Below are 14,507 nucleotides of genomic sequence, written 5' to 3'. Positions count from 1 at the left end.
CAGCTTTATTAATTCATATATGTCTAGAAATCTGTCTATTCTGAGTTTTCCATTTTATTAGAATATAGTTTCTTTAATTTTTTTATTTTAAAGAGAAAAAAATAAAACAAAATTACAAAACAAGGTAATAGGGTAACAATGGTTAATGCAGCATATAGTTTCCGAAGTAGGTATTGATGATTTTTTGGCTTTCTGCAGGACTCAATGTAATTTCACCCTTTTCATTCCTAATTGCATGGATTTGACTGTTTCTTTCCTTATTTTGATAAGGCTGGCTAAGGGTTTGTCAATTTTATTTAATTTTTCAAGGAATAAACTCTTCCATTCATTGATTCTTTGTTTTCTTAGTCTCCAATGCATTAATTTCTGGTCTGATCTTTATAATTTTTTCCCTTGTATGAGCTTTGCCTTGACTTGCTTCTTTTTTTCTACAATTTGTGGTTCAACATTAGGTTGTTCATTTGAGCTTGCTCTGTTTTTCTGCTATGGGTATTTACTGCTATAAATTTCCCTTGTAAGACTGCTTTCATTGTGTCCCAGAAGTCCTAGTACATTGTACTGGCATTATTGTTTAATTGTAGAAACTACAATTTCTTCTTTAGTTTCACATGTGACCCACTGCTTGTTCAGGAGAATATTATTTAATTTCCATGTGTTTATGAAATTCTTATGGTTTCTTTTGCCATTAATTTCCAATTTCATTGCACCGTAGTCTGATAATATGTATGCAGTAATTTCAAGCCCTTTGTATTTACTTACTATGAGTATGTAGTCTGTTTTGGAGAACATCCCATGTGCAGCTGAAATGAATGTGCATTCTGATTTTGTGTGGTAGAACACTGTAGACATCTAAGTCCATTTGTTCAAGAGTTTGATTCAGTTCAGATAGTTGATTTTTTTGTCTGTTTGTGAGTGGAGTACTGAGCTCCTGCATTACTATTGTATTAGTGCTATTTGATTTTTAATGTCCATTAATATTTGTCTTATATAGTTGGGTATGGTGACATTTGGTGCAGATATATTTATGATATTTCTTCCTCATGGATTGTTCCCTTTACAAGGATGTAGTGACTTTGTCTCTTTCAGTCAGTCTTGGGTTGAAATCCACTTTGTATGCAAATATAACTATCCCTGCTATTACGTTTCTGTCCCATGGAATACTGTTTTCTATCATTTGACTTTAAGTCTATGACTTTCTTTTGAGTTAAATGTGTTTCTTAAAAAAAAAAAAAATGTTTCTTGTATGCAGGGTATTGTTGGACCTTTTTGATCCATTTTACCAGGCTGTTTCTTTTGATAGGTGAATTGAAACCATTAACATTGATAGTTATAACTGATGTGTATTGACTTAGTTATTTTCCTGTTGTTGGTCCCTCCACCCCCACTTAATTGCTTGCCTTGCCTGGTAGATTCATTCTACTGGGATTCCTGGAGTTGTAGCCATTGTTACTTCTTTCTAAATGTCCTTCAGAACATTTTGGAGTGCTTGTTTGGTATATATAAATTTCCTCAAGTGTTCTTTGACATAGAAGAATCTTATTTTTCCATCAGTTTTGAAAGATAGCTTTGTGGGATACATCAGTCTTGGCTAGAAGTTGTTTTTTTTAGAAGCTGAAATACTTCAAGCTCTTTGAGGCATATGTGGTAGTCTGCTGTGATTCTGATGAGCTTTCCTTTATAAGTGATTTGTTTCTTTTCTCTAATGGCTTTTAATTTGAATTTCTGGAATCATGACTATTATATGCCTTCATGGAGGTTTTTTTTTTTTTTTTTTTTTTTTTTTTTTTTTTTTTTTTTTTTTTTTTTTTTGTATTTTAGGGAAGGGTCTACAGGGTGTTCAGGGTCTCACTACTAGATCTGACTTGTAATGATCTGCCTGTTTACAGCCTCACAAGAGCTGGGATTACAGGTGCATGCCACCATGCCCAGTCTCAATTGCTGTCTCTGTGCGGCCCAGGGGCAGACCCAGCATGGTAGGGCTGGGGATTGAACCCCAACCCCTGCACCTGCTTGCAGGTGTTTTAATCTGTTGAGCTATTTGGCCAGCCCACATGGTGATATTTTTGATCATGGTTAAGTGGAGTTCTATGTGCCTTGCTTATCTGCATGTCAAATTCTTTTTTTACCTGCTTAGCAAGTTGTTTGCCATTCTATCTTTGAACAGTTTTTTTTTTTTAAATGTCATTTGTGCTATTGCCAGCTTTTTCATTGATTCCATTCAGTCTTGTTTTTCTTTGCATTATCTGGCAGCTGTTGGATTGATTTTTTCTTGTTTTCATTTTAGCAGTTTTTAATTAAAAGTTGCACACAGGAGGACTTTATTCCTGCATCTTCTCAATCGTTTCTTCCTTGCATTTGCCCTTTTCCTTTCCTACTTGTGGAGACTTGGCTTTCCGTTCCAGGATCTTTTTGCGGTCTTTGTCTAGCTTTAGCCTGGTGGTAACCAACCACCTCCCTGGAGTGTATGTCCAGTTGTGCCATTTGCCTTTCCTGCTGCACCCGTTCAATGTCAATGACGTGCTTCTTCCTGTAAACCTGAACTGCTTTGCTGATCTGCTGACCTTTATAGTGTCCTCGCACAACCTGAACTTCATCACCCTTTCGGATGGACATAGAGCAAACACTGTATTTCTGTCTCACCTCTTTGGAAAGAGGAGATGACATAATTTTCCTACGAATGTGGGAAGGTGCATTGAAATGCCTTTTATGGTCTTTGCTTCAATCCAAAGTCACAAAAGGATTAAACTTCTTTTTGGCCACTGCAACTCCAGCAATGGCCACAAAAGGGAAGAGCTGGATTGATTTTTCATGGCCCTTGCTGTTTTTAAGGAATCTATCTTCCTGATTGCTAGCTGCAATCCTGTCGGCTATGGCTGAGATTCTGTCCTCACATTGGTTCATTCTGCTGCTTATGTTTTCAGTGGAATTTTTAATCTCCTAGAGATCTATTTGAATCTGTTTTTATGGATTCCATCTCTTTCCTATGTTGGGCATTCATGATTTCCATCATTTTCCTAAGCTCCTCTATATTTTTATCTGTATCTGTTCTAGAACTACTATGTCTGTCATTATAGTTACCATCTTTGTGGTTACCTAAGAAATCATTTCTAATTAGGTTTTTTTTCTAGAGCCCCATTCATCTGCTTGGTTACTTCCATTTTTACCACTTCAGGGAGTCTAGATGGATGGCTTTAAAATTGTTCCTCCTCATTGCCTCCTAGGTTTGCCTTTGGTGAGCTGGAAGTCTTGGGTTACTCCTTGCCTAAGTGTCTTCTTAGTTTCTATTTTTTAAAGTTTAATTCCTAGGCTGATGTTTATAAATTGCTTATAGAAAGTAGCTTTATTGCGAGTATTTAGAACCCTTAACAAATGACTACTTCTCAAAAATGTCTTCCACTTGTAGCTGGCTTTTGGGTTTGAATCTGTTGCAAAATACTTCCTCTTCAATTTATGTGGAATGAAAAGTTGCTGCACATTTGTTTGCTCCTGGTTCTTCGGCACAGGCCTGTAGTATTTTTTATGACACTAGGCAACCTCAGTCTTAGGATACCAAAAACAACTGATTAGAACAGGTATGTCACTGTGGCTAACATAGCACACTCAGTAGTAATAGTAGTGCAAACACAGCCTAAAAAATGACAAACTGTGATAACTATTCATTTTCCACCATTAAACATATGCACTAGCTTTGTGGCTATATGATAATATTGAAAACAAACCAGATAATTATATACAGTAAATATGCCCTAAGTATGGCGATTTTACCTTAAAGGGAAAAAATTTAAAAGGGGTTAGGAAAAAGATAGAGAAGTATAAGAGGAAAAGATTAGAAGTAAAGCTGGAGGAGAAAGGAAGATTTTTCAAAATTTGGGAAACTGGTGAAGAAGACAGGAGGGTAAGAGAAGAAAGAAATAAAACAAGAACAGAGCAAGACACCAAAAAACTAGAAGCAGTGTTCACACTCATATAAAAATAAGAACAATCAAGAAAAAGAAAACAAAACAGAAATAAAAGCAGGAAATGAATGATATAATAAAGAAAATAAGGAAAGACATTTCAAGGAATGTCTCTGCTGTCACTGTTAGACTACGTGGGCAGACAGACTCCAGATCCATGTTGATTAATCCCACAAACCACCATGAATTTATAGGAGGGTAGTGGATAATCCCAGAAGTCCTGCACCTTTAGTTCTGTTGAAGTTCAGGCTGGTTTCTGGCTGTGAGGCTGGAATCAGCTTTTTCAGTGTGCCACGCTCCGTGTGCTTCGTGCCAGTTTGAACTTGGTTCTTTGACTTCCTCCCTTCTTGAACTTAGCTCTGCCTCATCCTGACACTAGGATCTGCTAGATTCTGCAAGTTCTGAGCTCATTTGGCTGCACTGTAAAATGGCTGCCAGCCAGTCACCAGGTGGACACTTGAACCTGACTAACTCTAGCTGCTGCAGGGCGTTGTGTCAGCTGGTCCATTGCACTGGTGCATCTCTCTATGAAGGCCTCCGTGGTCACCCACAGTCACTGCATGTCTGCAGGTTTGAGGTGCCCCTTCCACTTGCCACCTCCTTCTTCATTGAAGTCTCTTTCTTTGCTCTTTCTGTGGGCTTCAGTTTTTGTTTAGATCCCTGAATAATCCTGGGGATCCACTTCCTTCCTTCTTGTCTTCCTCACGTTGCTATATTCCAGCATCTGGACACCGAATCTTGGAGAGGCTGTTTCTCTGCTTCTCCCCACTCTACTATCTTTCCAGAAGTCCTATCTGTTCTTCTCATGAATTTTGCATGTTTGTAGGTTTCCATGATTGTAGTTATCCTCTTATTTCTAGTGTAGTATTTCCTTAAGTATTGTAGGTTTGTCTGGATGTGATGAATTTTCTGTTTCTGCTTATCTGCAAAATACTTTATTTCTCCCTTAGTTTTGCAGGATGATTTACTGCACATGGTATTCTTGGTTTACAGTTTTTTTTTCTTTCAATACTGTGAGTGTATTATCCTATTCTCTTCTAGACTTTAAGATTTCTGCTGAGGGATCTCCTGTAAGCCCAGTAGTGGGTGAGGGTGCCGAAGGTGGGTGTCGTTAGGAGTACAGGGTTGGAGCCTGAAGGCACTGGGGCTTGGAACTCCCACAGTCTGGGTGATGTAGAATGTGAATAGGATAGTTCCCAGGTCCTGCAATACAGGTACAAGGAAAAGTAAGCATTATGGCACCAGCAGACATGGCTCCAGGGCCCCAGGATCTGAGGATGCCCTTCCTCAGGACTCAGTGGGAATGTGAGAGATTCCTGGGTCTGCGGCACAGCAGTCATGTTTCTTGATACTTAGGATGAGAAGGGAAAGTTTCCAGGTCCTATAGGATGAGCACAGATGGTGCTTGGGTCGGTGGCACTTGTATCCATGGTCTTAATGTTTTGAAATGCAAAAGGGACTTTCTTAAGTTTTCTGGAGCTAATAATGTTGATGATGGGGCTTGTAGGACTGTTAGCTACTTTTCTGGAAGCGTGGGATCCAAATGACACCCTTCACAGGTTCCAAAGGACAGCATACAAGTGATGCCAAGGCTTTTGGCTCCAGCAGCTGTGGTCCCAAGTCTGTAGACCAATGTCCCTAGATCTTCTGGGCCATGTGCAGATAATGTTTGGATTCGGTACTGGTACCCCCACTCTGGAGATGGAGCATCTTGGGAGTCCTTTTGCAGGTGCCCTGAGGTGAGCTGGGACTAGGGCTTGAGTCATTAGACTCTGTGGTCCTGGAGCCAAAGAACATGAGTGGGGACATCTCTAGGTTACAGTGGCATTAAGTGCATTCATGCCGTTGGGCAGCTGTTATTAGTATGCATTTCTAGCATTCCTTTACCACCTCAAAGCTGAACTCTGTAGCCATCAGCTATTTCCTGTTTGTTTACTCCTCAACCCTCTAGTCATCTTCCTTTTTTTTTTTTTTTTTTTTTGGTGGAACCAGAAATTGAACTCAGGCCCTTTCACTTGCCAGGCAGGCAAGCGCTTATTCTACAGAGCTATCTCCCTGGCCCCTTCTAGTCATCCTTCTGTCACTATGAATTTGCCTATTCTAGAATTTCATATATATAGAATCATAATACATGTAGCTTGTCCCTTAATATAATATCCTTACAGCTTAATCTCATTCCTTTCTATGGCCAAATAGTTTCTCACTTTTTGGGTAGGCCACATTTTGGTGTCTTTCATGTGTAGGCCATGTATCCACCCCAGGTGGTTAGTACATTGAAAAGCCTTCCCAGAGACCAACTGGGGGACACCTGTTTCCGAGCCTGGAGGATCAGAGTGCCTCTCAAGTGGGAGCCCTGTCCCTGTGTGTGGTTTGGAATGGGTGCCGAGCTTCACGGGTAATTGGCCTTGAACTGCTTAAAAAGCCCAGGCTGAACACGATTCTTCCCAAGCTGAATCTACCTCTTATCTTGTTCTTTTCCCTTTCACTGCATAGATGTAGCAATGAATGAGACTCCAGAGAGCTTATTTCATTGCTTGCTTCTTCAAATTCATTTCCTGCAAATAGAAATGTAGCTTGTTCTTGAAATGCTGCTGAACTTCTCCTGGCTGGGAATGAGTGGGGGGAGGCTGGAGGTCTCTGCTGGGCTAAGAAGTTCCTTTGTAATTCAAGCCTAATTTCCTCCTATCTACTTGTGGTTGAAGCCTGTCCCCCACCTCATGGTGTTCCTATGCTTTCTGGGCTCCAGCTGTGGTATCTGTCACCCCTCTGCCTTCCTGTGATCCAAAGCAGATGGATTGTTGATCTTTTGTGGGTTGGTTTTCTTTTTTTTTTTTCCTTGAAACCAGTGCCTTGTTTGTCAGAGAATCCCCTTCCCTCTGGTGTCCAGTCTGGCCTCTCAGAGCTGATCTGCTGTGGCCTCTGGAGAGCTTGCTTGATGCCTTTCAGGGCAACCTGTCTCTCTCACCAAGAAATCAACAAACTGGTTGTCACCTGTTCCCTTCTCAGCTATCAGCTCTGTAAGAGGAGAAAGTCCTACTGCATCCATCTCCCCGGAGACACAGGGCCACTCATGGCCATTTTTGTTTTTCAGAACAATAAACCTGAAAAACCCCGTGCTCCAGCAGGTGCTGGAGAGGAGGAATGAGGTCCTGTGTGTCCTGACGCAGAAGATTGTGACAACGCAGAAGTGTGTGATATCTGAGCACGTTCAGATTGAGGAGAAGTGTGGCGGCGTGGTAGGGATCCATACCAAGATAGTGCAGGTGTGTATGACGGGGGTGGACGAGGCAAGGCCGAAGCACCAGTCTTGTCCAGGCCATGGAGACTTTTGGCTTGGGGGCTTTCTGAGGGCGTCTTTGTTATTCAGAGCTCTTTAGTGTGATGTATTGACCGAAATACAACTCAGATTGGTTAAGTGGCGTGCATTTATTGGCTTTTACAATGGAGGCATTTAAGGCAACCAGGCTTGGGTCACTGCTGGGCCTAGGTCTCAAGGGTGTTGTGGCCTGCCTTCCTCCAGAGTTTGCTCCCTCTGACAGACTCTCCTAGTGGCACAGACAGCCCCGGGCTCTCCTCAGATGTGCTACAGTCTCTGGGGCTGAGAAGCGGAATGGCTGAGTTGAATGGAATTTCTAGTTTTAGTTTTTTAATGAGTCCCCTTACTGATTTCCAAAATGCCTATACTAGTTTACATTCTCACCCACAGTGTGGAAGGGTTCCTTTCTCCTCACAACCCTGCCAGTGTTTGTTGTTATTTGATTTCTTAATGATAGCTATTGTTTCTGGAATAAGATTGAATCTCAGGGTTGTTTTATTTTACATTTCTCTAATGGTCAGAAATGTTGAACATTTTTTTCACATATTTATTGGGTATTTGTACTTCTGTGACATTCACTCCAAGATGCCCATTTTTGATTATGTTTGAGGGTCTAATTTTGTGAGTTTTTCCTATATTATAGGTAGTAGTACTCAGTCTGAGAAATAGTTGGCAAAACTTTTTTCCTAGTTTATAGGTTGTCTTTAACTCTGTGAATAGTTTTTTTTTTATTATTGTGCAGAAGCTTTTTAATTTTATATCATTTCATTTATTTCTGGGTACTGAGAATCGAACTCAGAACCTTGTGCTTGCCAGATAGGCACTATGCTACTGAGCTGTGTCTCCAAGCTGATCCCATTTATTGGCTGTTGGTGTTTTTTCTCTCCCTCTCTCCCTCTGTCCTTCTCCCTCCCTCCACCCACCTCTTTTTTCTTTTTGGTCCTGGAAATTGAACTCAGGGCCTCATGCTTGCCAGGCAGGCCCTGTGCCACTAAGCTGTATCCCTGGCCCACTGGTGTTATTTCTTGTACAACTCAGGTTCTGTTCAGAAAGCCCTTGCCTAATCTGATACTGTCAAATCATTTTACCTATTTTATTCTTCCAGCAGATTCAGTGTTTCTGTTTTAACATTTCGATCTTTGATCCATTTTGATTTTAGTTTAGTACATGGTGGAGAGCTGTGGGTCCAGATTTAATCTTCTGCATGTGGAGAGCTAGCTTTCCCAGTACCATTTGTTGAGGAGACTATCTTTCTTCCAGCATAAATCTTTGGCCCTTTGATCACAGATCAGGTAGCTGAATGTGCTTGGGGTTGCTTCAGCATTGTCTGTTCTGACCCATTGATCCACTTGTGTTTTGTTTCATTTTTTGTTTTGCCAATATTATGATTCTTTTGTCACTGTAACTTCGTAGTAGAACTGAATTCTGGGATTGTGATGCCTCTGTGCTTGTCTCGTTGCCTAGGATCCCTATTCTGGGTCTCCTCTGCTTCCACAGAAATTTTAGGGTTGCTTTCTCCAGTTCTAGCAGGAATGCTGCTGCTATTATGACTGGGATTGTATTAAATCTGTACATTGGTATTAGAAATATGGCCATTTGAATGCGTCTACCCAGGAGCAGGGGAGAGCTTTCATTTTTCTGATGCCCTTTTTGATTTCCTTTTTCAGAATGCTACAGTTTTCACTGTAGAGGTCCTTCACTTCCTTGCTTTGGTTAATTCCTAAGTATTGAATTTCCCTTGATGCTGTTGTGAATGGTATTGTTTACCTCATTTCTTCATTGGTGAGTTTATTATTGGAGTATAGGAACACTATTGATTTTTGAGCATTGACTTTGTATTCTGCTATATTAATGAATTTGATTATTCTAGGGATATTTTGGTGGAATATTTTTGGGTCTTCTGTGTAGAGGATCATGTCATCTGCAAATAAGGATAATTTTTTTCCATTCCCATGTATATCTTTTTTTTCCTCTTGCCAGATTTCTCTGGCTAAGGTTTTGAGAACTATGTTGAACAGAAGTGGTGATAGCAATTTCCTGATTTTAGAGGGAAATCTTTCAGCTTCTCATTTAATATGTTGGGCATTAGTTTGCATAAATGGGTTTTATCAAATTGAAATAAAAGACTTTTTTTTTTTTTGAGACAGGGATTTGCTCTGCAGTTCAGGTTGGCTTCAATTCACTTTGTGGTCTAGGCTGGCCTTGAACTCTCAATGGTCCTCTTGCCTCAGCTTTCCCATGTCCTACCAAAAGCCTATTTCTTCAGTGCTTGATACCTGTTTTCTTCAGGGCTTTTATCATGAATAGATGTTGCATTTTGTCATCTTCCTGTTTTTAGCTTCCCCAGTGCTGGGATTAGAGGTGTGTGCCACCACTCCCAGGCATGCCAGGGGGCAGGGCCGGTGTGGCATGTAGTGCCAGGGATTGAACCCTGGCCCCTGAGCTTGCCTAAGCAGGTACTTAGTCTGCTGAGCTATCTTACTGGCCCTCCTATTTATCATATTTGTGGTCACATATCACTTAACTGTACTGAACACTGCATCACTGATGGTTTTGTTCTGCAAACATCCCGTGTTTGTATGAACCAAGGCAGTTGAAGTCAGGCATGTGTCCAGGCTTCTTGATGTTGTCAGGAGACTCCCAAGCAGGATGGATGAGGCTACTGCCCACGTGGCATGATGTGCTGTTTTGTGGTACATTTTTTATAAGTAGAGTATACTCTAAATAGAAAGTACAGTATGGTAAATATATGAACCAGTGACAGTAATTGTCATTAAGTATTTTGTACTGTACATGACTGTAGGCACTATATCATTACAGGATGGCATTACAGTAAGTTTGCTTATACCAGTGTCACCAAAGCACACAAGTAACACATTCTGCACTCATGTTGAGATGGCTGTGAAGTCACTTGGTGACAGGAAATTTGGGCTCCATTACTTATGTTGGCATTGGATCTCTTCTATGTGGTCTGTTGTTGACCAAAGCTTAGTTATGTGGTGCATCCCTTATCTTATTTCAACTGAATACCTGACCTCCCTGTATCCCATACTCCGGAATCTGACCTTTGTGCCACCAGCTTGGCCACTGATTGTGTAATACATTGTGTTGCCAGCAAGAATCTACACAAGGATGTGCAGGTGGCTTCTCTTTTCCCTTCAGTTTCAAGGCTGTGTCCTTGGCATCCTTATGTACATGGCAGAGGTGGGACACACAGGGAGGCAGAAAGGAGCAGGGAAGATGTGAGTGCCCAGATGTGAGCGTGTACTCTTTTCTGCAGGTGTCAGCAATGGAGGATGGGAATATCGTCAAGGACACCAGTGTGGTGCTGGAGATACCGACTGCCACTACCATTGCCTATGGCATCATTGAGTTATATGTGAAACGGGATGGCCAGTTTGGTGAGTGCCTCCTCCTGAGAATGCTGAAGGGACCACCACATCCTGTTCCCCACAGGCACATGTTGTAGAGACTCCCCCTCTGCCTTGGGGTCATGAGGAGAGGTGGCCAAAGAGCATAGCAGAGAAGAGGTAGATGGATAGCTTGGGAACATCTCCTGGGCCAGTCCATTGGGGGCAGTGAAGGATCCCCAGAATAGCACCTTCCCTTTCTCCTCCAGATATCAGTATGGGCAGAGGAGTATGATGTGAGCTTTGCAGTGAGACAGACTGGGTGCCAACTTCAGCCCTGATACCCTGTGAGATCTCAGGCAGGCTGCTGGTTTTGCTGTCTTAGCTTCACACATCTGAAAGGGGAAAGATAATGCCTCAGGAATGGTACAAGGGAGGATTACCATATGTACAAAGGGTCATAATTTCTGTTTCTTGCTGCCAGGTTGCTTGAACCACTTTTGGTACCTGCATGACTGTCCTATCAGGTGGGTTTTTATTAGTAAAGAGACTAATGAAAGTGATTAGAGCCCTTTGTCCTACCAGTGTACAAGCTGTCTGATGGGACAGCCATCCATGTCCCACAGGTGGTTCCAGCCAGTGGGACTATATTAAACAGATGAGACATAGGAGGTACAGTCACTGAGCATTCCACTTTTCATTCAGTATTGGGGATTGAGCTGGAGCTTTGCACTGAGCTACATCTCCAGTGTCTTGCTTTTTATTTTTTATTTTGAAAGAAAACCTAAATTGCTAAGTTCGTACTTGTGATCCTCCTGTGTCAGCCTCCCATAGTGCTGGAATGAGCCACTACACCTGGCTTCCCCCAGCTCTTAATCTTATCCCTACCATTGCCACACTTCCTTTCTTTTCCTAATGCAAAATTAGAATTGCTGAATTTGACCTTCCTCTTCTGATCACAAGTATGTCATTCGTATCACTTGCAGGAAGGACTTTTGCTTTACTAACATCTGTGCTTCTTAGATGCTCTCAGCCACTTCCCTCATGTCCTGATGAGAAGTAGTCGTCTTGAACCCCAGAATGCTATCTGGCCATTTCTTGGGGATATAAATGAGTAGATGTAACAGCCAGTCTTGCTACCATTTTGGTGTAATGATATTAGGGTTATGTTTATAGATTTTTTTTAGAGATTCGTACTGAATTTTCAGAGGTGAAATGGTATTATGTCTTAGTTCAAGATGGATATGAGTGGAGTGGAAGTAAAGAGAAGTGGCCTGGCATGGCAGTCCTTTAATCTGGTACATGTGGGCTCTTTGCTGAGCTCTCTCACCTCTGCTACACCCTGGCATTTCCCAAAACAACATTTGTAAACATTTGTGCCATGATACACCATGCATGCCCCTTGCTATCTCTTGCCCTGACCCCACTTGTTTTCAGTGAAGTGGGTTAAAGCTGAGTCTTTCATGAGATAACTTTGTAACCCCAGGCCCACATCAGTGGGTTCCCATACCACTTGGCTGGGGAGACAACATATTAGTGGGTGTCCCCATGTGACCTCTTCATCGAGCTCATGGGCAAGTAAGCATCTGTAGGGGCATTGAGTGAAATCACTGAACTTCCCTGACTTGTTCTACAGGTGAACCAGCCTATTTTGGGGAAGCATAAATGATTTTCCTAAGGTGACAGAGTAGGTGGCAGTTTTAGGAAATTGGTCTAGAGACACCTGAAATACCAAGAACCCCAGGAATTATGACTTGTATCCTTCAGGTACATAGCTCCTAGTTTGAGTCAGCCCAGGAAGTTTCATCATTATTATTTTATTCTCTGAAAGACTTGTCTTCCAAACAAGCCATGTTGTGAAAGTGACTGAATCGTTCTGGTGTCAGCATGTGATAAGCAGAGTGGCGTATACACTGTGGCATTCAGCCCAACGCTGATCTCTTGATGGTCCTGTACGGCCTTGGTGCTCAAGGGCCTCTGTGTCACTCTCCCCCTGTTTATTGAGGTAAAACTGACATAAAATTGTGGATATTAAAAGAATGCAATTTGATGATTTAACATTGTATACACTGCGAAGAGAGGACCACAATCAAGCTATTTAATACATCGCTTCACATAGCTACCACTTGTGAGGTGTGTAAGAGGACATTTAAAATCTACGCTCTTTGTTTTTGAAACTAGCAGTTAATTGGTAGGATTCTCACCCTGACTAACTATATATGCTAATAACTGTGAACTAAGCAGCTGCACTGAACATAGCAATGTGTAATGGTAGGGTCATGCTTGGAATGCCTGCCATTCTGGTCTTCTAAATACATACTGCTTGTCAGGACATACCAATTACTGCCATACTGTCTCTCAAGTAAATGTTTGTTTAAGAAAAAAAGGGCAATAAATGAAAACAAGAGACAGGAAAAAAAATGTCACAGGACAGTCCTGATACAATGCTGTATATGGTTATATTTCTTAATTTCTGTGTAGAATTATGTAATTGTTTATTCATATTTTTTCAAATTTTTTTATTTTTTAAATTTTTCTCTTCATATTCTGCAGGGACTTAAAGTTTAACATATCAATACTTGATGGAAAATACTTGTTCCATGTTATGCCTAAGATGTTTGATACTCAGACAGATAGTGAGGTTAAACCCAACTGCCTATGTTGTAGGGTAAAAATAAGCTTTTTTTTGGAGGGTTAGCAACCTAAGTTTGCAAACAAAAAATCAGAGAAAAAGAAGGGCTGCAGGGACAGCCAACATTTTGGCCCTAGCCTTTCAAGGTCAGTGAGGGCTCAGGACATAGGAGAACCTATACTGTAACATTATGTAACTCAGTTGTGTCTCAAATTTTCTGATCAAAGAGATTATGGGGCTACAGAGGAATGTGATCGATGACTTAGAGTGTCTAAGGAGAGTAACATGGAGAGAAAACATTCTCTCAGGCTTTCACAGAGAGCAAATTGGTCAAGCAATTTGGCCGTGACCCATCCACATAGCTGACATTCACAAAGGATCTACAAACTGCAGTATAGGGTTTCAGGTTAAATCCTGAGTGGAGGGGCCTGCCCCTTAGCTCAGTTCTTTAAGTGGCTGCTTCAACAAAGCAGTCAGGCTCAGGTTGCTGTGGTTCAGTCCCTACAACTCAAGCAGGCCAACCCTGCCCTGAAGTCATTTGGAGCGAAAAAAAAAAAAAAATCCTGAGTGGATTTGACTGACCTTATCAGATACAAAAGTTACATCTCTTGTTATATAGGTCTTGCTCTATCTTGGTCTTAACCATCCAGCAGAAAAGTAAAGCCACATTAATATGCTGAGCTGTAAAAAGTTCAAATCAACAACCGGACATTGCCAGTCTTATGGAAAACCTACTACTATTATGGACTACTGGACTATATGGGGAGATTCTGCTGAATTCAAGCACCTACAATATTTAAATAACAATGCAATGCCCTTCTCTGACAAAACTAACCAAAAAAGTGGGATAGAAATGAAAGACCCTTTTGTATCTGTATACTTAAAATAGTTAGGATAGATATACAGCTCCACTCTCTTAATTCAATGAATAGATATGTTTGTTGTAATAGTGTTTGAGACAGGATATCATGTCTGTATCTCGTACTATGAATAACCACTAAGACAACAATATGCAATGTATTATTTACTATAAAGGTGCCAGTAATCGGTTGTGAAACTCTCATTGATATTTCTCAATAAAATTATTTTTAAAAATCTATGCTCTTAGCAAACAAAGTATATAATGCAGTATTTTTAGTTGAGTTTTGTTAATTGTACATATTTTTTTCAAAGTTTTATTGATAAACAGATAGCAATGAGACAGTTTCAAATCAAATCGGAAGTACAGTTTCAACAAATAATACACTGCATAT

The 14,507-nt window shown here is 41.0% G+C and overlaps 1 protein-coding gene across 1 annotated transcript in view; it reads left to right on the top strand.

The window, feature by feature from the left end:
- The window catches only part of Gsdme (gasdermin E), a 67,761-nt gene that overhangs the window by 29,236 nt on the left and 24,018 nt on the right, over nucleotides 1–14,507 (top strand). Inside the window, exons 4-5 of the mRNA XM_004626471.2 lie at nucleotides 7,048–7,219; nucleotides 10,553–10,673. Coding sequence (XP_004626528.1) covers nucleotides 7,048–7,219; nucleotides 10,553–10,673 — 293 coding nt within the window. The remainder of the gene's footprint in view (nucleotides 1–7,047; nucleotides 7,220–10,552; nucleotides 10,674–14,507) is intronic.

The sequence above is a fragment of the Octodon degus genome, unplaced genomic scaffold, assembly GCF_000260255.1.
Source record: "Octodon degus isolate 3935 unplaced genomic scaffold, OctDeg1.0 scaffold00015, whole genome shotgun sequence".
Classification (NCBI taxonomy): Eukaryota; Metazoa; Chordata; class Mammalia; order Rodentia; family Octodontidae; genus Octodon; species Octodon degus.
Note: the sequence above shows the minus strand (reverse complement) of the source record. Positions and strands in the feature narration are given on the sequence as shown.